At 36.6% G+C, this 21,458-nt stretch overlaps 1 protein-coding gene, 4 long non-coding RNA genes and 5 other non-coding genes across 16 annotated transcripts; 4 read left to right on the forward strand and 6 right to left on the reverse strand.

The window, feature by feature from the left end:
- Window positions 1-716: 716 nt before the first annotated feature.
- LOC131329791 (uncharacterized) lies at window positions 717-4,622 on the forward strand. The gene is made up of 2 exons (XR_009200842.1): window positions 717-2,308; window positions 2,339-4,622. It is a non-coding gene; the product is annotated as an uncharacterized LOC131329791 (long non-coding RNA).
- Window positions 1,425-1,512, reverse strand: LOC131331718 (small nucleolar RNA Z122). The gene has a single exon (XR_009201517.1). It is a non-coding gene; the product is annotated as a small nucleolar RNA Z122 (small nucleolar RNA).
- On the reverse strand, window positions 2,030-2,110 carry LOC131331700 (small nucleolar RNA Z195/SNORD33/SNORD32 family). The gene has a single exon (XR_009201499.1). It is a non-coding gene; the product is annotated as a small nucleolar RNA Z195/SNORD33/SNORD32 family (small nucleolar RNA).
- Window positions 2,203-2,293, reverse strand: LOC131331668 (small nucleolar RNA U31b). Its single transcript, XR_009201470.1, has one exon. It is a non-coding gene; the product is annotated as a small nucleolar RNA U31b (small nucleolar RNA).
- TRNAH-GUG (transfer RNA histidin (anticodon GUG)) lies at window positions 2,604-2,675 on the reverse strand. The gene has a single exon. It is a non-coding gene; the product is annotated as a tRNA-His (tRNA).
- LOC131329759 (uncharacterized) lies at window positions 4,050-10,201 on the reverse strand. Of its 7 annotated transcripts, XR_009200831.1 has the most exons (6): window positions 9,778-10,201; window positions 8,417-8,581; window positions 7,711-7,763; window positions 5,372-5,552; window positions 4,905-4,962; window positions 4,050-4,832 (listed from the first exon to the last, which is right to left on the reverse strand). XR_009200831.1 is itself a non-coding variant. In XM_058363135.1 (4 exons), the coding sequence occupies exons 1-3, from the start codon at window positions 10,100-10,102 to the stop codon at window positions 7,729-7,731; spliced, it is 525 nt and encodes a 174-aa protein (XP_058219118.1). In that variant the 5' UTR covers window positions 10,103-10,201; the 3' UTR covers window positions 4,050-5,552; window positions 7,711-7,728. The 7 variants fall into 7 exon arrangements, 5 of the variants coding, with proteins under 5 accessions (XP_058219118.1, XP_058219119.1, XP_058219120.1 ...); XR_009200830.1 differs by having other exon boundaries at window positions 4,050-4,962; XM_058363135.1 differs by having other exon boundaries at window positions 4,050-5,552.
- LOC131331660 (small nucleolar RNA snoR100) lies at window positions 6,562-6,666 on the reverse strand. The gene has a single exon (XR_009201464.1). It is a non-coding gene; the product is annotated as a small nucleolar RNA snoR100 (small nucleolar RNA).
- Window positions 10,202-10,753: 552 nt separating the features above from the next.
- On the forward strand, window positions 10,754-13,386 carry LOC131329785 (uncharacterized). The gene is made up of 2 exons (XR_009200833.1): window positions 10,754-11,415; window positions 13,020-13,386. It is a non-coding gene; the product is annotated as an uncharacterized LOC131329785 (long non-coding RNA).
- A 3,214-nt stretch (window positions 13,387-16,600) lies between these two features.
- On the forward strand, window positions 16,601-17,850 carry LOC131329786 (uncharacterized). The gene is made up of 2 exons (XR_009200834.1): window positions 16,601-16,816; window positions 17,484-17,850. It is a non-coding gene; the product is annotated as an uncharacterized LOC131329786 (long non-coding RNA).
- A 1,985-nt stretch (window positions 17,851-19,835) lies between these two features.
- On the forward strand, window positions 19,836-21,448 carry LOC131329784 (uncharacterized). The gene is made up of 2 exons (XR_009200832.1): window positions 19,836-20,031; window positions 21,039-21,448. It is a non-coding gene; the product is annotated as an uncharacterized LOC131329784 (long non-coding RNA).
- The last annotated feature ends 10 nt before the right edge of the window (window positions 21,449-21,458 follow it).

Raw genomic sequence — 21,458 nt, forward strand, 5'->3', positions numbered from 1 at the left:
AACTAAAAGGTTGCTAAAGTTAGCAATGTGTGCTCAAAAAAGTGCTCACATTGTAATAACCAAACTTAGCAACCTCTTAGCAACTCATCAAATTTTGACCTTTGAATAACCAAACTTAACAACTTTTACCAATAACCAAAACTCAATAACCAAACCTAATAACCAAATTCAAAACTAAAAAATTTAAAAACACCTCACATTAGAATCGTCTCATCGAGACGAATAATTTGGTATGATCGGGTGCGTGATTGAAACTCGTTTGCAATTGGACATAGATGCATTGCGTATTGTAGGGGATTTTTTAATAAGAATACAAAAATAACCAATATGAAAATCAAGTTTGTTAGATTTTTGATTATGAACTAAATGAATAATCAAATGCTGACATGACACATTTTGATTATCGATTTTGATTATTCCCATTGCGGATGCTCTAAGTTCACTAAGAAAGCACAATTGCCTGAGCTTAACTTATAAGCCAATGTTATACTCTCTCCGTCCCAATTTAATTGTCACTTTTGAAAGTTCGTGCCACTTTTCGATTGATTATATCTTGTAATTTATAATATTTTAGGTAATTTTAAAAACATTGAATTATAGAATAAATCGAGATCTATCAAACAAGATCCATATTGGATATAAAATTCATTACCAATTTAAAAATATAACGAGTTTTTTTATCCAGTTAGAATAGAACTGGAACAAGTAAATTGGGACGGAGAGAGTAACTGATAAGATACAAAGATTCAGAAATTAAGTACAAACTGGTACTTGAGAAAAGTAAAGATTACGTTAACAATCCTCCTCATAAGGGCCTCTCAATTGTGTCTTACGAACTTCAAATCCATCACACTGCAACCCACAATCAGCCGCTGAACCCACAGTAACCTGGATCATCCTCTTTGTCTTCAGTATTTCCAACTTTAAACCAATCAAATTGGAACCGTCAATCAGCCACAAACCACTTCTGGAACAACCTTAATCTTCAATCTTTACACCACCATAGGTACATAGAACCTTACCCTATTATTATCTTACACTTACCAGAACTCAAGAAAGGGAGCCAATTCGCTTTCTGAATCCAGACAAAAACATGCTTGTCAATAGGGTGGTTCAATTTTTTCCTACGTTTGTCTAAAATAAAGTGCTTGCCTTTGTTTTTGTTGCAGAGTGAAATAAGCACATTTGCAAACACAATACCTTTCCCTTAACTTAAAAACCTAGACATCGCTCTAAAACCACGAGTATACAAGCATTTGAATAAACTCAAAGCTTTGGTTGTGCTGTGTGTGAATTAGTATGATTTAAAGCAAGTTTTTGAGGTTATACTAACCAGCTTTACCTTATATGATTATATACTAACAAGCGCTTGACTAAGCTTTAATGTTTGGCCGTGCCGTGTATGATTACAAGTTCTCCAAGAGTTTGGGATCAGACTAACGTGCAAATACAAATAATCAGCACAGCAAGAGCCTCTGATAATATGTTCGTATTTTCGCATCATTTCCCAAACACAGAAGAACCAAGATACTTCAGTTTTATTCAAACAGACAAACACACACAAAACTCAATAGAAATAGAAATTGTAAACAGCCTTACGGTAACAATATGCTTATATATTCAAGGAATAAAAGCAAACTGTGTCGCAATTACTGTTTTAGAAAACACTTTTTGTTTTCCGCCCTACAAACGAGATGCCCAGCCAAAGATATATGTGGCAGGGCATCAGATACCATGGGCAGACAACTAAAGATAAAAACCATAATCACAAATATTTGCAAATTTGTCTTTGATTAGCAATATTTTTAAAAAAAGAAGCAATTATTGGTTTCACTACTTCGTTCACATTGCAATCTCAGCCGAAAGATGGTGAATTTATTTATGCATTAATCACCGAAATATCAGCACAATTAACATTCATCCCAGATTGCACAGTAATGACATAATATCAAAACATTAATACAAATATTATTGTAAAACTAACTATGATTATGAGTATTGAAAAAGGGTAAAAAAAAAAAAAATGAAGGAGAGATCAGATGGTAGTGCATGTTTGTTTCATCATCCATTACTTACAGAATAGAATGGGTAAATCATCATCACGCCTCTCCTAATAAAGTAAGAACAACGTAGAAAAACATTGGAAACAAATAAAAATCGCTGCAATTTGAGGAAAATCAATTAAAAGGACAAATGGAATGCGAATCAGATGGTAAGATAAAAGTGTCTATCACCATCAAGCATCTAGAGAGATGCTTGTAAGACTGGGGCGACAACAGTACTCATCATGTTCGATTCCATGCGCCCTGTTGAGAGAGAGAGAGAGAGAGAGAGAGAGAGAGAGAGAGAGAGAGAGAGAGAGAGAGAGCGTATTTCTGGGTGCTTCGAAGGAAGAGTGGGATTTCGATTGGGAGATTTGAAGTAGGAGAGGGGGTGGTTCTGGTATATATAAAGAAGAAACATTAGGGTTTAGATCCTAAATAGAATGGGCCAAGATTAAGGTCCACCTGATATGAGTACGTTAATTTGGCCCACAAAGCTTTAACTCGTCCAGGCCCATTAAAGGGGCCTCAAAAATGAGGAGCAAAATGTTTTATTATGAATGTGGCTGCTGGGATTCGAGCCCAGGTCTCCACGGCCACAACGTGGAATTCTTACCACTAAACTACAGCCACTTTGTTGTGCAACGTTCTTTAAACATTTTATATAGACTATGTTAGAGGTACAGCTATTGGAAAAAATTTCTAATGCATTTGCCAGTTATTGGTTTGTGCTGGTAGGGTTAGACTTGAGATAGCCTATACGGCCATATATTTTTGTGAGGGTTTTGTTTTTAATTTCTTTTTTAAATCAAGGAAGATTTTCAAGAAAAGTCCGACGACATAGAGGCTTTTGTTCTTTTTTTTTTTCTCCGGTCAATAGCGAAAGAGCTTTGGTTATCATTGATTTTCATCCTTGTATTTTAGAGGTTTTCAGTTTATTTGGAGAATGCTCATGTGATATTTGGAGCATGTACACCTCGCAATAGGCATTTTACCTACCCAACAGTCCGCATTTTTCATTTTACCTACTCGAATCTTTCTCAACCCTACGTCAATCCTCTCTATTATCATCTACATCTTTATAAAATACTATATAAAATATTATTCAATTTTAGTAGAGAGAGAGAGGAGAGAGAGAGAGAGAGAGAGAATTAAATACTCAAAACAAAGGGACACCAATGAATAGTTTGTTTGGTATTTATACCGAAGTTTTTTCAGAAAGGAAAAGTACCAAAGGGGTTAGCTAAGCTGCTGCAACCTATGTTTTGGTGTGTTAATAGGTAAAATGGCTACAAATCGTCATTTTGCTATTTTGGTGTACATGCTCTTAAACTTTTGGTTGGAGCTTTACAAAATTGAAGTACTTGTCGAAGAAAAAAAGGTAAATATAAATTTATCCACGGTTTACCAGAAAAGTTCATTATTATGCAATCATTTCACAAGGGGGAAGGGATATCTAACAACGGCTCTATGCCTAGATACGAATTCTCTCCTCCTCCTCTCACCACTAATCCAGGTTTTTTCTGGCTTATAAATCCCACTCAATTACATACAATCACATCTGATATTTATCCCTTTTATATTCCATGATATTGTGACAAAGTCTGTTCATCAATCCTATATGGCCAAATACAGGGCACACCCAAACTTTTCGGGGGCTTAAAGCAAAGAAAACGATAGGTTTTTTTTTTTTTTTTAAAGCTACTACAAAGGGTACCAAAGTATGAGGACCCTAAAATTCGTAAATCTTTTGCAGGCCTAAAGTGGTCATATCTCAGTTTTTTGCTCAAGACCGGCTCTGTGGCCAAATTGGAGTTAGAAGCATTTGTTTATGGGTTTTTTAGAAATTTGAAATTTTAACGCCTGAAGAGTTGGCTGCCAAACAACAAAACTAAGAAAATGGGCATAAAACCAAAGCAGACACAAGGTTTTTTTATTTTATATATTTTAATGTGATTTGTTTTATGCAAATACTGGAGTAATAAATAAGGAAAACTACAGTACTCATTGATGACATAAAGTCACTTTATAAATACCAGGATAAACACACTACAACAGAGCAAAAGGTACATCAAATAAACACACTTCAACGTCAAGCCACGCAGAGCCATAGGTACATCAAATGAAACTCCAAATACATATATTAGCACACACCACAAGTGCAGAACGCCACACACCATTGCACACCAGAAAAGGATTATTGGTGAACTCCTACGGCCACAATATATAAACTGGACTTCCCCATGTTGCCCAGTTTCATGGCTTACTTCTTTGAAGGTGGCGAGAGAGGGAAGGTGGGAATGGTTGGGAAGGGCGTGGTCGCTGGTAAGGTGAATTTGGGAAATGGTGGCAGTTTTGGCAGAGATGGTATGGCCTCAACGGGTATGATAGGAGTCGGTGTGGCCAAAAGATGACGAGCAGCATCGCACCTTTCAGTGCTTGCAATGCAGAGAAGTGCGAAGGTAAGTACGTAAAGGTAACCGCTGGAAGCCATTGTCAAGCAGAATGAAGGACAAGGAAGTTATGGAAGGATACTGAGAAACAAAGGAAAAAGCAAAGAGGGTAAATTTGGATTGTGATGAAGGAAAGCAAACTGGTTGATGTCTATATATAGAGGGAGAACATAGAATGACGCAATCTGTGCCTAGCTAGGGGTGGTTTGCAAATATGGGACATGGCTATTGATTGCTTATTGTTAGTTAGACTCCTGGTAAGTTGGAACATGTGGACAAACAAGGATTGTAGGACACAGGCAATAGAAGCGTAGTCAGCTGCAAATATCTACCAACTCTGTGTGGCAATTAAGGAACTGTGAATTGAAAGAGCTTTCAAGACTGCCAAAGTTGGCAAAAGGTTCGGTACCTTGTTGTTCAACCACCTCCGGGACAGAGCACAGCTAAAAATGCACATAACTGTAAAACTGTAAAGAAGCTCAAAAATTAGCGAATACTCGCATAAGTTTTTAGTAACTAGCCCATCTCAAATAAGTTTTGGAAGCGCATGAAAACTAGTATAACAAGTAAACAACCTCGTACTTACTCCCAAAAAAGAGTTAACAACCTCGTAGGGATGTAAGAAGAAAAATATAATATAATATAAAATTGTAAAAGCGAAGATAATAATAGGGAAATGAAAAAGATGAAATTCATTTTCTCTTCCCTCCAGGAATGTCTCCACAGCTCTGTAATCATAAGGCAGCAGTACAGCCAGTACTGGACCCAAAAGTTATATGCAACCAATCTTTTTACCGGTACAACGTAATTGAAAACAAACAGAAGATTAGACATCAGGATGGTCCATTTTACAAGAAGCTGAAGCTCCAACCATACCTGCAATAAGGGAGCTCCCAACCTGCTGTAGGGGGTCTTCCATTACAATCAGCCGTTCCGTTTGATCAGCCCCCATCATACATTCCGTTGCATGCAGCTGGTATTCATATTTAGGCCATCACACAAGTGATCCACATCAACCAAGTTGTAATATCGTTATCCGTTACTGTTGGTACACTTCCTGGAACAGCTACGGACAATCATGTATTAGGAAATGGAGGACTAAAAATCACTACTAGAGGTTTCTTCTCCCCCTCTGTCGTGATGGGGGTGGGGTTAAAGTACCTCTACGAAAGTTACAACCGTAGATGATAGAATATGAAGCTACAACTAAGCCAATGATACAAGATTCAGACCATAACCACAAAAATGTGGGGAAAATTAGATCTCTGCAAAATGAGATTGTTTCCTCCAGGCCTCAACATGATATTCAAACAGATGAACATTTGACACTGTTAACAGTGCCCTTTCATATTGCACAATAAAGAAAAGATGGCATACATTGATTCTTCACACCTAGCTTGGATACCAAATCTCATATTGGTTATCAGGTTCATGGACAATCAATGAACAATCTACAATCTGTCTCCATAATCTTCAATTTTTCTTGTATAAAACAACCAATTCAAGAGATTTGAAGTTAAAATGCAACTATGCAACCATTTCAAATGGTTCCAGGCCCATCTTCCATGTTCTAAAAATGGAAAACTAACTTCTTGCCTTCAGAGTTCAAAGGCTAAACACAGAGTCTTCTGGCCTTGAAAAAAATTGCACTCCATAGATTTGTTAGTGATGAAACATCTCGTGTCTCCATCTTGGTCGACTAACCTGAAAGGTTGATCCATTTCCAAAGAATTATGACTAGCCCATTTAAATTTGCAAACGAAAAGGATTTTTTCAAATACTTATTTCTACCCAAATGGTAGGCGCCTAGGCGGTTAATAAAAACATGTTCAGGCAATTGATATAGCTGAGATGTAGAGACGGATGCGTAACAATGCAAGAAATAAGTCAAATAACAAAAGAAACCACGAGGAATATGATGGAACTAAACACCACCAACAACAACAGAACCCATATAGTCCCCAATCATTGGGGGTATGGGCAGGGGAGGATTGGAGACACACCTAACCTTTGGCAATGTGCACAATATGGCTGCTCTCAGAATACCACTAAAACAGTGGCCCCCTGTACATGTTTTGTTGCCAAACCAAATCAAAGCCAAATGGTATTAGAGAGGGCAAGCTTAGAGACCCAATTCAATTTTTGTGCATATTACCATGCTTCTTCCTTCATTAAACACCAATGGATAAAAAAATTAACAGAAGGCTGTTTGACCGGATATGAACATGGGCATCCTAGACCAATTATTGTACCTGTAAGGAGTGATTGCATCCACATGGACGGTGGGGTTCACAAATTAAAAAATATCATAGGAAGACCAAGGATAATAAAGGTTGAGGTAATAAAAAGGATATGATTAGTTTAAAATTGCCTAAATTATACGTCTCCAAATATAATTGATGGAAGGAAATGGAACCACATAGCCAGCATAAGTAATAGAGGAAATTCATTGGGCATGTGCTGGAGGAAAGTGTTGAGGCACCACCACGTGGCCCAAGACCACTGAAAAAATTACAACAGACCTATTGCTCAACACTTAAGTCGTAGAATGTTTAGCCTATTTGCTTAAAAGAAAGTTGATTAATGGGTTTGGTATAATCACTTGGCTTTTCCAGCTTCTTTTGCTAAAAACAAACTGTTGGCTTCTTTTTCTTTTTTTGAATTGCTTGTTTGAAGCTGCTGTCACGTAGGGACAAAAAAGCCCATGATCTTTGCACTTCAGAGTGCTCTACAGACATTCTAAGGGCAATCTGAACACTCACTTGGTTAAAAAAATATACTCACAACTTATTTAATCTTAAGAACTTAAACTTCCTGTCACATATCATAGTCTAAGAAACCAGAATGCCACAATCTAGGGAGCTAATTGTACAGGCCTGACCAATAAAAAAATTTGCACCAGCCCGACTTTTCGGGCGGTAGTGGTGCAGATAATTTTGGCATACTCGTGACTGAGTAATTTCATCAAACAACAAAAACAAACCAAATATGAGATACTTTGGAGCTTGGAAATCAAGCATATTGAAGTCTTCCTCATGTTAACCTCTAGATGATCCTTTTTAGACACAAAACACAAAACATTCTGGAATCTGAAAAAGAAAATTTAATAAATGCATAATTGGGAAACTAAAAGACATTGTTAGGTCAGAAAATTCATCACCCCTTGCAGTAAGTCAGTAACATGTGGATCTAGATAGTCAAAGAACAAAAAGTACCTCTAATACACACTCATGCTAATTTGGTCTCACATTTTCGGTAGCTCCTTTATCTGTGAAGAACATTTAAGTCAATAAGATGCAAACATTTAAGCTGAAACAATGAATTAAGTACTCAAATGATGAAAACAAGACTTGTCAACAACAAGATTGAGAGACGACAGCAATGTTCCTGACAAGTTCTAAAAAGTAAATGTTTCTGATTAATCAAATGGGCTTGGAAGAACTCTAAAAGAGGCTGAACAGGACCGTCCTGTCCAAAACGAAGAGAGGATCCTGTTCCTCTATAAAAATAACACCCTCAAGCACAAACATTTGCTATAGTTGTCTGCAAGGTCTAGAAGGTGAGGTCTGTGTCTCTCATTCTTCTGAATAGGTTTTATCACCATAGAAACAGGTCTTTAAACTAATAATATGGTTTCAAACAATCAAATTGGCGGTTTGAAAGTAGAAGCTAATTAATTGTCATCGTCTCTCTACTTCTTGATACTTGTAGTTCGACCCCTTTCATAAAATTTGTAGCTCCACACTTGCTATGCTACTTCCAAGACGTTAATCAATAGTTGTTTCGATCCTTTTGTCCCAAAAAAATAAAAAACTAACAGCAATACCATGAGGGGAAAAAAGGAGATCCAACATTTGAAATAACCTTCATATAATGAACAAACTGGGGAATAGAATACGCAGAAAATACAGAGATAAATACCTTGTAGCAAGCCCACAGACAACATTCGATCAACATTATCCAAACGCCGTTGAATTGATTTCAAAAGCGTGTTTAGCGATGAAACTCGCTTTCTAACTACGGAAATCTTGACTGCGTGCTGCATAATGAACGGCACGGGTGCGTCTTCTAACAGTTGGTCAAGCTCTGCCACAGTACATCATGATAGCACAAGATTAACAAACTATAGTAACAGATATGTAGTATTACCCCACGCAAAAAAAAATGCGAAGACTGCATACATCCATTCTCATTTTTACACATTACCATTAACAGGTGAATACCCCATTATGAAACATTCATTTGTAGCATTGTCCTAGTAGAAAGGGGCCGGCATATATCAAACCAGGGGGAAGTACCTTTTCTTTGTTTTTTCAATAGCATCAAATAACGGAGGACGAGGAGGAGTTTTCCCCTTGCTCCCTTAATCATGTCAAAGAGGATTGTTCCAGAATTTTCAAGAAAAATTCTTTTCCCACAAGCTTATGCTACAATTTCCCATACAACAAGAGCTAATGCTACAATTTTATGCCAGCTTATCCAACAGAGTGTGAGAGAGAAACTAACATTGTTTTAAGAAAATGCTATTAAATTGTTCAACCAGTAAATTCATGTGTAAATCTTGATTTTGACAGACTGAAAATTTCCCTATCGTATGAGCTCAACAATAAATAATCCCTGGCAATGCAACAATACAATATTTTTATTGTCAAGTTAATTGCCTTATGGCATTGTGAAATAATGAAGTAATCAAATCACAGAGTTGGCATAAAAGTAAACACACACCCCGACTGGTTTCTCTATGTAATCCCTACGTTCCATAACATTAGGTGTTTCCAGTAACCACATTTTGTCGTTATTCAATTTTTTTCGCGTTCATTAATAGTTTTGTGCCAAAATTTCATGTAATATTGGTTCGTCTTGACGGGAGGAAGTCTTTTTGGACTTTACCTTGGATATTTCCAAAAATGCTTTTGTAAATGTCATAAGTTTGGTGCAAAAGTACCAAACCGAAAAAAAAAATTGGATAAGGAGTAATCCACAACTTGGTTGTCAAGGGAACACCCCTAAAGAAGAACGTGCAATTTTTTTTTTTCATAATTGGAGTAAATGAAGTTGACACACTCACACACACGTAAAAAAAAAAAAAAAAACGAAAAAAAAAATGCTCAGTTTAATTTTTTTAAAAAAATAACACTCAATTTCCGGCCAATATGATCTAACAAATAACCTAAACAGAAAATCAGAAATACTCTCGAATACGCGACTCAGCATAAACCTCAACGTGCTTCAGTACAAGCACAGTCCAACAAATAACCTAACTAAAAAAGGCTGTATTATACCTCGAGTAAGACGATCAATGGCGAAAGAGAGCTCATCTTGGCTTCTACCCGTTTCTTCAGCTCTGGCGTCGAAATCCCTAATCACGGAAGAGATCATAGAAGAGAGGCCCCTGGCCACCACAGAAGACGAATCGCAAACGCTGACCGCATCGTCGTCATCGGCGGGAGCAGTGGTGGCGTCGGGTCTAGGCGCATCGTACGCCGTCGTGGACGCATCGGCATCGGATTCCGCCGCCACGGTCGGAGGCTCCGGGGAGGCGAGAACGAGGACGCTGGGGCCGTCACTCGAATCGGAGTGGCGATCCTCTGGAGTTCCGTCCGACATCACTAATTCCGAGTAATAATGTCGTGGGAAATGTGATTCAATTTTTGCCCCAATTTTTTTCAGGAGAGCATCAAAGTTTTTTATTTTATTTTATTTTATCATTTGACATCAAGCTTGTACTCCTTGAATAATTGGATGGTGTCGAACCCGGGCGGCGCCCAATGCAACCACATTCGAACGTGCTTGTGGTCCTAAACGTTTTAAGTGCTCTCTACTTATTTTTTGTTTTGCGAGATAGTTCATTATGTCATGATATATTATTTTTAATTAAAAAATAAGTATTTTGTTTTTTAAAAAATACTTATTTCTTTTAACAAAACAGAGCATTTTAAGAGAGTAAATCATTACTAATATTTAAATAAATTACTTTTAATGGATTATCTTTAGCTTTTCTGCGCCTTTACTCCTTGTTTTGGGTGATGAGAAAAAACAAGCAAATCATCCAAATGAATTTACGTCAGGTTTGGCTTAATAAAGTCATTCGAATTTCTATTGTTTTTATTCAATTTAAGTCGGGTTTTTTTTTTCCATTGTTTTATACTATTGGGTTGCTACTTCTAAGCTCACCTTACTCGCATCTTCAACTCTCATTCACTATCTTGCCTACTAAATAAATAAATCTCTGGGACCTTAGCATGGAAATATCAATTTTTCTTCATCAGACTTCAGATCTTTTTTTCCCCCCTCTCCTTTTATTTTCTTTTAATGGATCCAATCATCGAATATATCCAACAAAAAGAATCTTAAACAAACTTTTTGTCCTTTTTGTATTCTCAATTATAATCCTACAAATTGGTTAGTCTGAACACCAAGAAATGAAGCAAGGTGGAAGAAAAATATTTCGCACCTCCATATTTATTTCTAAAGAATCCTCAGTATTATAATGGTGAATTTACAAATCCTAAATCATAGGCCTTAACTAAAAGCCCCCATACGTGGACGGGGAATTGGTCCGCCAATCTTAAATTAGGTGCTCGTAAACCAGCCCGGACATATGAATCATCGAAAAATAATGTTAAATTTACTTGGTAAAAGACATATTTTGGAAAAAAGAGAAAGAAAACAAAAGAGCACAGGCAGGCCCAAACCAAGAGTTCAGCGGTTATGGGTTGAGCTAAAAAACGTATCGGCCCAGTTTGTTCGCGCAAATCAGGGCTTCAAGTTTGCAAGCCCTAGACCTATATAAACAGCAAATGAGCTCACCTCCTCCGATTCTCACAAAAGATCACGTTTCATCCGAAGCATTTCCTGCGCACCGCGACGTTCAAGGGAGAGAAAGTTGAAGAAAGCTCCGTGTCACGATGAGGGCTAAGGTTAGTGTCATTTCACCGTTTATTTTCTACGATTTTCTTGCAGTCGAATCGTTTTTTTTTTTCCCGGATCTTGCAGTCGAATCTATTTGATTGTGTTTGTTCGATTACTGCAAGGTTAAATCATTGGTTTTGCTCTTATTTGAACAGGAACCTCAGCTGCTATTTTCTTCCCGATCATATCGTTAACGCTTTTGTGATGGGAGTATATGTTTGTAGTAAATATAGGCAATTATTGATGTTAGTGTCTATGTAATAGCCGATCATGAACGATACGTGCGATGGAATAGTAGAGAAATAAAAGCGATTACTGATGTTATGTTCGTTTTTTGATTTGTATTGAGTTCGATTCGCTATGTGATGGCCGGTTGTGAACAATATGTGCGCTGGAGTTATATAGGGCTTGTGTGTTTGAATTATAAGGGGAAAGATAACGAGAAACAATTAGTATAATCTGAGGTTGTTCAAAGTATTTGTGCAAATGGTACTTTTAATAGGACTCCTATTGTTTTTTTTTTCAGTTTTGAAATCGCTTTCCATTTCGAGCTTGCTTGGCTCATTTTTGGTGTTCGATGTCGAATTGTACTCAAAGGAAGGGTTTTTTTCAATATCTACTTGGTCATCTACTGTGTTGGGTGATTCTCCGAAGAAAAAGATTTCCACTTTTTAGAGAGTCAGAAGTTTTGAAATGCATCATGCTATATTTATTAAAGTATACATCAACATATCTATAAGCCTTCCCAGCTAAAAATCATCCTGCTTAGTTGAAGGCATGGCTATTCAGGAAATGAGAGTGTTCCCCAAGTATGGTTACCCCCCTCCCTCAGATTTTGGAAAAGTCTACTAAGACAACATGTTGCACTACACAGCATGCCTATCTGGCTTCCAATCATTGGTGACTAACTGTGTTGCAATTCATTTCACCTTTTATTTTCTACGATTTTCGTGCAGTCGAATCGTTTTTTTTTTTCCCGGATCTTGCAGTCGAATCGATTTGACTGTGTTTGTTCGATTAGTGCAAGGTTAAATAATTGGTTTTGCTCTTATTTGAATAGAAACCTCAGCTGCTATTTTCTTCCCGATCATATTGTTAACACTTTTGTGATGGGATTATATGTTTTATAGTAAATATAGGCAATTATTGATGTTAGAGTCTATGTGATAGCTGATCATGAACGATACGTGCGATGGAATAGTAGAGCTAGTGAGCTTGAATTGTTAAACATTAACAATGATGATCCAAGGTTGTCCGAAGTATTTTGCAAATGGTAGTGTTAATAGGTGCCCAATCTTTTCAGGGGAAGTCTACTAAGCCAACATTTACACAACAAGTTACACAACATGCTTTTGCGGCATTCAATTATTGTTCAAAGTATTTTTGCAAATGGTAGTGTTAATAGGTGCCCAATTCTTTTGTTTGAACCCATTTACCAATTAATGCCACATAGGCATGTTGGATAAATTGTTGTATAATGTGTTGTGATATTAGGCTTTCCCTTTTCGTGAGTTAAGTTTTTATGGGCAGAACAAACACATTAACCATTGTTTTTCATATTTTTGAGTTGTATTTGACTGAAACCTAACAATTGGCTACTCATTTCTTGCAGTGGAAGAAGAAGCGTATGAGGAGGCTGAAAAGGAAGCGCCGAAAGATGAGACAGAGATCCAAGTAGACGCTGCATTTCAAAAATGTTAGGTGCTTCTCCTGAAATGCTTTCATTGCTGTCGACATGGGTTGTGCTGGAGGTGGTGGGGAATTTGAAGGGGAAGCTTGCATTGTCTAGTGCAGTTTCTAAATCTAGGTTGGGTTTTGTTGCATCGCTAAGAGTTTAAAATCGAACACTAATAAGTTAACTTATTTCTTGTAACCGTACTATTTTCTATCTTCAGCTGGATGACTTTTTGTCTTAGATACTTTAATTTGAACTCTATATTGATTGCTTTTGATGAATGTGAGTGGTAACCATTTGGACATATTTTCTCAAGTAGGATATGCAGTATCTTCCCAACGTTCTTGATAATTGCAGATTGGCCGGCTGTTTCTTGGTTGTTTTTGTTGAAAGTGTCCTATAACTCAGCACGGCCTGCTTGTTTCCCCCTTCATATTGGAAGTGAGCTGATGTAGTAGATCCTAGCATGGATGTGTTAAGAACTTTCATGCACTTGAGTCTCTTTTTTCGATCTAGCACTTGAGTCCTTGAGTCCTGCAATGTGTATGTGAGATCCACACACATTGAATGGCTCCGGATACACAATTTCCATTGTAACTAGTTATGACCTTTTGATGATAAGGTAATGATTGATAATTTCACAAGCTGTCAAGCAGCTCTACTTCACCTGGGCAAATTGCATTTGGCTTAGTGTAAATTGTGCAAGTGCTTGGCGGGACAAAACGTGTAAATTGCACCTGTTTGATGCTTGTTGTACTAAGTGATGCATAGTTGTCCCAAAATAAATTCCATTCTGATCTGCACTTGTTTGATGCTTGTGGTACTAACTGATGCATAGTTTTCCCAAACGTGCAATCTTGTGGGAACTGTGGAAATTTTTTCCCAAATTTTTTCAGGAGAACGTGTGGGTTAGGGTGGTGTCGAACCTGGGCGGCACCCAATGCAACTGTATTCGAAAGGGCTTGTGGTCCTAAATGTAGGACAAGTAGGGGTGTGAACGAGCTAAGCTGAGCTTTATAGTGTTCCAGTTTGTCTCGTTTACTAAACAATCTAAAAATTCGAGCTTGGCTCGTGTCCCTTAACGAACAAAGCATGACTTTTCTTAAAGAGCCTCTTTTAAACGAATCTAGCCCAAAAAATGAATCGAGTTTTTGCAAGCCGAGTTTAATGAACTGAGACACGAGACATGAGTTGCTCGCGATGAATCGAGTTTTTGCAAGCCGAGCTTAATGAACCAAGACACGAGCTGCTCGCGAGAAGCCTAATTCATATGCAGCCGTGTGCATTAGACAAATATTGAGTCTTCTTTGGCAAGTTACTTTGTTTACTCATATATCTATTCTAAGTATTTTAAGTGAGTAAATAATATATATTTAAATAAATTTCTTTTATTGGATTATTCTTTAGCTTATTTGCGTATTTACTTACTGTTTTGAGGGATGAGAAAAAACAAGCAAATCAGCCAGCTGACTTTACCAAATCATCTTAATTGCTCATCTGCAAACAAATGAGAGAGATTATCAAACTAGGCCTGAGGTAAGTATCTAATTGTACACTTTTAATCCTAAATGAAATGATAGGAAACTACTTCATTATTTTATGCAGTCTTTCCTACTAACCTTAGCATAAGAAAATCATTTTTCATTCATCAGACTCTAGACTTTGTTACACGTAAATAGTTTGATTGTTCTTTTTCATTTTTTCCCTCTTCTTTATTAGTTTTATGAATCCAATCGTTGAATTTACTCCCTCAATCCCAAATTTCTTGTTCATTTTTCGGCAGGCATGCCATTTTTAAATTATCATATTTTCCAATCTCTTGTTCATTTTTCGGCATGCATGCCATTTTTAAATTATCATATTTTCCAATCGATGAAGTATTTTATGATTTCGAAATTTTTTTATTATAATAATTGAAAATATGTCAACTAAAAGATCCATATAACATATGAAAAACATTAAAGATGAAAACAATAAAAAAAAAATGGAAAATCCAGAATTGTGAAAGTGGACAAGAAATTTGGGATGGAAGGAGTATCAAACAAAAGAAAATATATTTCACACCTCCATATTTGGGAAATTTTCAAAAAAGCCCCTGAACTTTCTGACAACTTGCAAAAAAACACCTGAACTTTCACTATTAACAAAAAAACACCTAAACTTAGCATTCCATTGGCAATTAAACCCCTGCCGTCCAATTCCGTCAATTTTTAACGGATGGAGCTAACGGAAGGTGTTAACTTTTTATTTTTTTACTTTTTATATTCAAAAATTACTTTTAACTCTTTCTTTTTTTATCGGTAAATAAATATGCAATTAAGTTCTTTTTTTTCTTATTATTTATCGAAAATTACTTTAACCCTATTTTTTATTTTCAAATTTTACCCCCCCCCCCCTCTCTCTCTTATTAGAATCGACTCCACACCACCCCTCCTCTCTCTCTCCCTTTTTTTCTTATTAGAATCGACTCCACACCACCAATTAACCCCACAACCAACCGCCAAAGCCTTAGCCACAATTTCAGAAATTCAAAAGTTCTTTTAACCTCATCTTTGTAACCTTTTCTTTTTTTTACTACTTTTACTTCCAAAAATTACTTTTAGCTCATTCTTTTTTTTAGTCATAAATAAATATGCAATAAATAGTAAAAATGGGTTAAAGTTATTATTATAAATAGTAAAGATTAGAGTTAAAGTAATTTTTGATAAATAGTAAAAAAAAACTTTATTTCATATTTATTTACTACTAAAAATAAAGAGTTAAAAGTAATTTTGGAAGTAAAAAATATAAAAAACAAGAATGCTAAAAAAAAAAGTAATTTCGAATTTCTAAAATTAGAGCTAGAGCTTTGGCAGTTGATTGGTGGAGTGGGGTAAAAGTTCTAAAAAAAAAAAGAGGGAGAGAGAGAGAGAAAGAGAGAAGGGGAAAGGTAAAATTTGAAAGTAACAAAAAAGATGGTGGTTAAAGTTATTTTTGTAAATAGTAAAAAATAGAGTTAAAGTAATTTTTGATAAATAGTAAGAAAAAAAAGAACTTTATTGCATATTTATTTACCAATAAAAAAAGAAAGAGTTAAAAGTAATTTTTGAATGTAAAAAGTAAAAAAAAATAAAAAGTTAACGCCTTCCGTTAGCTCCATCCGTTAAAAATTGACGGAATTGAACGTTAGGGGTTTAATTGCTAACGGAATGCTAAGTTTAGGTGTTTTTTTGTTAATAGTGAAAGTTCAGGTGTTTTTTTGCAAATTGTCAGAAAGTTCAGGGGCTTTTTTGAAATTTTCCCTCCATATTTATTTGAAAAAGTTCATAGGATTTTAACGTTGAATTTACTTGGGAAAAGACATATTTCGGGGGCTAAGAAACAAGAAAACAAAAGAACACATGCTGGCCCAAACCAAAACTTTAGGGAAAAATGACGGCTCAGGACATGTTTTAATAATTAATACTCACTAAGGACATTTTCTTAGTATGTCCTTGGCGGATATTAATTATCAAAACACGTCATCGGCTTATTGGTTATGGGCTGGAATTAAAAAAAAAAGGTGTCGGCCCAGTTTGTCCCAAAGGCCCGCGCTAATTAGGGCTTAAAATTTGTAAGCCCTAGCCCTAGACGTATATATAGCAAATGAGCTCCCCTCTGCCGACTCTCGCAATCACAATATCACGTTTTCATCTGAAGAGTTTCTGCTCATAATACGAAGTTGAAGAAAGCTCCCTGTCACCATGAGGGCTAAGGTTAGCGCCGTTTGGTCCTTTTCTTTCCAGCGATTCTGTTGTAGTCGAATCGATTTGTGTGTGTTTGTTAGATTAGTGCAAGGTTAAATAATTGGTTTTGCTCTTATTTGAATAGAAACCTCAGCTGCTATTTTCTTCCCGATCATATTGTTAACGCTTTTGTGATGGGATTATATGTTTTATAGTAAATATAGGCAATTATTGATGTTAGAGTCTATGTGATAGCTGATCATGAACGATACGTGCGATGGAATAGTAGAGCTAGTGAGCTTGAATTGTTAAACAGTAACAATGATGATCCGAGGTTGTCCGAAGTATTTTGCAAATGGTAGTGTTAATAGGTGCCCAATCTTTTCAGGGGAAGTCTACTAAGCCAACATTTACACAACAAGTTACACAACATGCTTTTGCGGCATTCAATTATTGTTCAAAGTATTTTTGCAAATGATAGTGTTAATAGGTGCCCAATTCTTTTGTTTGAACCCATTTACCAATTAATGTCACATAGGCATGTTGGATAAATTGTTGTATAATGTGTTGTGATATTAGGCTATCCCTTTTCGTGAGTTAAGTTTTTATGGGCAGAACAAACACATTTACCATTGTTTTTCATATTTTTGAGTTGTATTTGACTGAAACCTAACAATTGGCTACTCATTTCTTGCAGTGGAAGAAGAAGCGTATGAGGAGGCTGAAAAGGAAGCGCCGAAAGATGAGACAGAGATCCAAGTAGACGCTGCATTTCAAAAATGTTAGGTGCTTCTCCTGAAATGCTTTCACTGCTGTCGACATGGGTTGTGCTGGAGGTGGTGGGGAATTTGAAGGGGAAGCTTGCATTGTCTAGTGCAGTTTCTAAATCTAGGTTGGGTTTTGTTGCATCGCTAAGAGTTTAAAATCGAACACTAATAAGTTAACTTATTTCTTGTAACCGTACTATTTTCTATCTTCAGCTGGATGACTTTTTGTCTTAGATACTTTAATTTGAACTCTATATTGATTGCTTTTGATGAATGTGAGTGGTAACCATTTGGACATATTTTCTCAAGTAGGATATGCAGTATCTTCCCAACGTTCTTGATAATTGCAGATTGGCCGGCTGTTTCTTGGTTGTTTTTGTTGAAAGTGTCCTATAACTCAGCACGGCCTGCTTGTTTCCCCTTTCATATTGGAAGTGAGCTGATGTAGTAGATCCTAGCATGGATGTGTTAAGAACTTTCATGCACTTGAGTCTCTTTTTTCGATCTAGCACTTGAGTCCTTAAGTCCTGCAATGTGTATGTGAGATCCACACACATTGAATGGCTCCGGATACACAATTTCCATTGTAACTAGTTATGACCTTTTGATGATAAGGTAATGATTGATAATTTCACAAGCTGTCAAGCAGCTCTACTTCACCTGGGCAAATTGCATTTGGCTTAGTGTAAATTGTGCAATTGCTTGGCGGGACAAAACGTGTAAATTGCACCTGTTTGATGCTTGTTGTACTAAGTGATGCGTAGTTGTCCCAAAATAAATTCCATTCTGATCTGCACTTGTTTGATGCTTGTGGTACTAACTGATGCATAGTTGTCCCAAACGTGCAATCTTCTGGGAACTGTGGAAATTTTTTCCCAAATTTTTTCAGGAGAACGTGTGGGTTAGGGTGGTGTCGAACCTGGGCGGCACCCAATGCAACTGTATTCGAATGGGCTCGTGGTCCTAAACGTAGGACAAGTAGGGGTGTGAACGAGCTAAGCTGAGCTTTATAGTGTTCCAGTTTGTCTCGTTTACTAAACAATCTAAAAATTCGAGCTTGGCTCGTGTCCCTTAACGAACAAAGCATGACTTTTCTTAAAGAGCCTCTTTTAAACGAATCTAGCCTAAAAAATGAATCGAGTTTTTGCAAGTCGAGCTTAATAAACTGAGACGCGAGACATGAGCTGCTCGCGATGAATCGAGTTTTTGCAAGCCGAGCTTAATGAACCAAGACACGAGCTGCTCGCGAGAAGCCTAATTCATATGCAGCCGTGTACATTAGACAAATATTGAGTCTTCTTTGGCAAGTTACTTTGTTTACTCATATATCTATTCTAAGTATTTTAAGTGAGTAAATAATACATATATTTAAATAAATTTCTTTTATTGGATTATTCTTTAGCTTATTTGCGTATTTACTTACTGTTTTGAGGGATGAGAAAAAACAAGCAAATCAGCCAGTTGAATTTACCAAATCATCTTAATTGCTCATCTGCAAACAAATGAGAGAGATTATCAAACTAGGCCTGAGGTAAGTATCTAATTATACACTTTTAATCCTAAATGAAATGATAGGAAACTACTTCATTATTTTATGCAGTCTTTCCTACTAACCTTAGCATAAGAAAATCATTTTTCATTCATCAGACTCTAGACTTTGTTACACGTAAATAGTTTGATTGTTCTTTTTCATTTTTTCCCTCTTCTTTATTAGTTTTATGAATCCAATCATTGAATTTACTCCCTCAATCTCAAATTTCTTGTTCATTTTTCGGCATGCATGCCATTTTTAAATTATCATATTTTCCAATCGATGAAGTATTTTATGATTTCGAAATTTTTTTATTATAATAATTGAAAATATGTCAACTAAAAGATCCATATAACATATGAAAAACATTAAAGATGAAAACAATAAAAAAAGATGGAAAATCCGGAATTGTGAAAGTGGACAAGAAATTTGGGATGGAAGGATTATCAAACAAAAGAAAATATATTTCACACCTCCATATTTATTTGAAAAAGTTCATAGGATTTTAACGTTGAATTTACTTGGTAAAAGACATATTTCGGGGGCTAAGAAACAAGAAAACAAAAGAACACAGGCTGGCCCAAACCAAAACTTTAGGGGAAAATGACGGCTCAGGACATATTTTGATAATTAATACCCACTAAGGACATTTTCTTAGTATGTACTTGACGGATATTAATTATCAAAACACGTCATTGGCCGTCATTTTCCCAAACACGTCATTGGTTATATGGGCTGGAATTAAAAAAAAAAGGTGTCGGCCCAGTTTGTCCCAAAGGCCCGCGCTAATTAGGGCTTAAAATTTGTAAGCCCTAGCCCTAGACGTATATATAGCAAATGAGCTCCCCTTTGCCGACTCTCACAATCACAATATCACGTTTTCATCTGAAGGGTTTCTGCTCATAATACAAAGTTGAAGAAAGCTCCCTGTCACCATGAGGGCTAAGGTTAGCGCCGTTTGGTCCTTTTCTTTCTAGCGATTCCGTTGTAGTCGAATCGATTTGTGTGTGTTTGTTAGATTACTGCATCTTCGTTTTGCTGTTAATTTGCTAGAAACCTCAGCTGATTTTCATTTCCCGATCATATCGCTTATGCTATTTGTGATGAGATTATGTGTTTAGAGAAATAAGGCGATTATTGATGTTATGTTCGTCGTTTGATTTGTATTGAGTTCGATTCGCTATGTGATGGCCGATTCTGAACAATATGTGCGCTGGAGTTAGATAGGGCTTGTGTGTTTGAATTATAAGGGGAAATATTACGAGAAACAATTAGTATAATCTGAGGTTGTTCAAAGTATTTGCGCAAATTGTACTTTTAATAGGACTCCTATTGTGTTTTTTTTTTTTTCCAGTTTCAATATCGCTTTCCATTTCGAGCTTGTGTGGCTCGTTTTTGGTGTTCGATGTCAAAATTGTACTCAAAGGAAGGGTTTTCTTCAATATCTGCTTGGTCATCTACTGTGTTGGGTGATTCTCCGAAGAAAAAGATTTCCACTTTTTAGAGAATCAGAAGTTTTGAAATGCATCATGCTAAATATATATTAAAAGTATACATCAACATTTCTATAAGCCTTCACAGCTAAAAATCATCCTGCTTAGTTGAAGGCATGGCTATGCAGGAAATGAGAGTGTTCCCCAAGTCTGGGTACAGCCCTCCCTCAGATTTTGGAAAAGTCTACTAAGACAACATGTTGCACTACACAGCATGCCTATCTGGCTTCCAATAATTGGTGACTAACTGTGTTGCAATTCTTTTGTCAAAACCCGTTCACCAATAGAATAAGGTAGCATGAGCGTGCGGTAATTAAATTGTCTTGTAATGTGCTGTGTTCTTAGAGTTTCCCTTTCTATGGGCAGAACAAATGCATTATCCATTGATCACAGAGTCGGTTTTCTGACCGTTTGAGTTGTGTTTGACTGAAACCTAACAATTGGTTACTCATTTCTTGCAGTGGAAGAAGAAGCGTATGAGGAGGTTGAAGAGGAAGCGCCGAAAGATGAGACAGAGATCCAAGTAGGCGGCACTTTTTGACAACGTGGGTGCTTCTCCTGAAATGCTTTCATCACTGTTGACGCTGGTTGTGCTGGAGGTGATGGAAAATTGAAGGGAAGCTTGCATTGCCAGTGCAGTTTCTACATCTAGTTTTGGGTTTTGTAGCATCACTAAGAGTTTTAAGACTGAGCGCTCCTGAGTTCACTTATTTCTTGTATTCGTATTTTCTATCTACAACTGAATGACTTTTGGATCTTGTGTTAGTTATGTTACCCGTTAATTTGAGCTCAACTTGATTTCTGTTGATGAATGTGAGTTGTAATCATTTGGATATATTTTGCTTAAGTGTGCTTTGCCTCGAGTCAAAAAGGATATGCTA

The sequence above is a fragment of the Rhododendron vialii genome, chromosome 6a, assembly GCF_030253575.1.
Source record: "Rhododendron vialii isolate Sample 1 chromosome 6a, ASM3025357v1".
Classification (NCBI taxonomy): domain Eukaryota; kingdom Viridiplantae; phylum Streptophyta; class Magnoliopsida; order Ericales; family Ericaceae; genus Rhododendron; species Rhododendron vialii.

Bases quoted from the DNA above. Each gene is read 5' to 3' on its own strand.
- LOC131329759 (XM_058363133.1), bottom strand. From the start codon at position 10,102: ATGTCGGACGGAACTCCAGAGGATCGCCACTCCGATTCGAGTGACGGC. The intron at 8,582-9,777 runs GTATAATACAGC...GTACTGTGGCAG, and splicing joins CATTGATCGTCTTACTCGAG to AGCTTGACCAACTGTTAGAA.